Here is a 1,056-nt window from a genome sequence, read left to right on the forward strand (position 1 = left end):
AAAATGTGCTTTAAAAAAACAAAAAACCAAAAAAACAAACCCCTCTTCACCCTGCTCTTCCCAGGGCATCGTCCGGGCTGCCAAGGCAAAACGGGAGCAAAACCAGACGTGGCTCCAGAGACATGTTTCTGAAGACAGCAAGGATGATGCTCAGATCGTGAGCCGTGCTCCTTGAGCCTCCTCTTCCTCGGCAGCCCTCTGTGCTTGGAGAGCACAGCTCCGAGGACTGGCTGGTAGGTAACTCTCTCAGAGGGAGGGTCTGTCCTGGTCTGTGCGCTCCCGAAGCGGGATACCACCTCCCCACGCAGAAGAGAAACACCAGCTCCTCGCGCGACGCCGGAGAACGCGGCGGGTCCCCGTTCCCCTTCTTTGTGGTGGTACTTTTCACCCCCTGCGCATCCATTCCCTGGTAGGTGAGCAGGCGGAGGCAGCTCGCGTCCAGCGCTAGCCCTGTACCCCACGGCCCCCCGTCACGCACCCCCTGCAAAGGGGTCAGGAGAGCGTCACATCCTATCGCACCACTCCGAGCACAAGGAAGGGAGCAACACGGCTAGAGGAGCTCCTGTCTCCCAACTCCATCCTTCCCAGGAGACGCGAGGAGAGAAGGGATACAACACTGGAAAGAGATCCTCCGGTCAGTTCGGTCCTACGGCAAAGGGGATTAAGCTCCCCTCAGCCTTAAACCAAAAGAAAATGAAGTCTATGGAATAGCTTTAAAAGCAATGCCTCTTCTTCCGTAGCGTGATGTCAGTGCCTGCACAGGTACCATCGTATGCTTGCAGCAGGAAAAGGAAAGGAAAAAAAAAAAAAGAAATACCCCTTCCCCCCAAAAAAAAACAGAAAAACTGGAACAGGGCTGCGAGATGGGCTGGTCCTACCCTATCTGGATCTGGCCAGAGTACATGGTGAGCAGCACCATGATGGTGAACCCCGTCAGCAGCCCCGCGTTCTGGATGGCAAAGGTGATCAGCGCGCTGCCGTTCTGCTCGTCCTCCCGGCTGACCTCATTCATTTCGGGGAACTGGAGGGGGGGGGGGGGGGGGGGGAGGGGGGGGG

At 57.0% G+C, this 1,056-nt stretch overlaps 1 protein-coding gene across 1 annotated transcript in view; it reads right to left on the bottom strand.

Annotated features, from left to right (window-relative positions):
* Positions 1-865: 865 nt before the first annotated feature.
* SLC39A14 (solute carrier family 39 member 14) overlaps positions 866-1,056 on the bottom strand; it is a 5,816-nt gene continuing 5,625 nt past the window's right edge. The window contains exon 8 of the mRNA XM_009286165.2: positions 866-1,021. Coding sequence (XP_009284440.2) covers positions 875-1,021 — 147 coding nt within the window. The 3' untranslated portion in view covers positions 866-874. The remainder of the gene's footprint in view (positions 1,022-1,056) is intronic.

Source organism: Aptenodytes forsteri, unplaced genomic scaffold (assembly GCF_000699145.1).
Source record: "Aptenodytes forsteri isolate BGI_AS27 unplaced genomic scaffold, ASM69914v1 Scaffold168, whole genome shotgun sequence".
NCBI classification, from domain to species: domain Eukaryota; kingdom Metazoa; phylum Chordata; class Aves; order Sphenisciformes; family Spheniscidae; genus Aptenodytes; species Aptenodytes forsteri.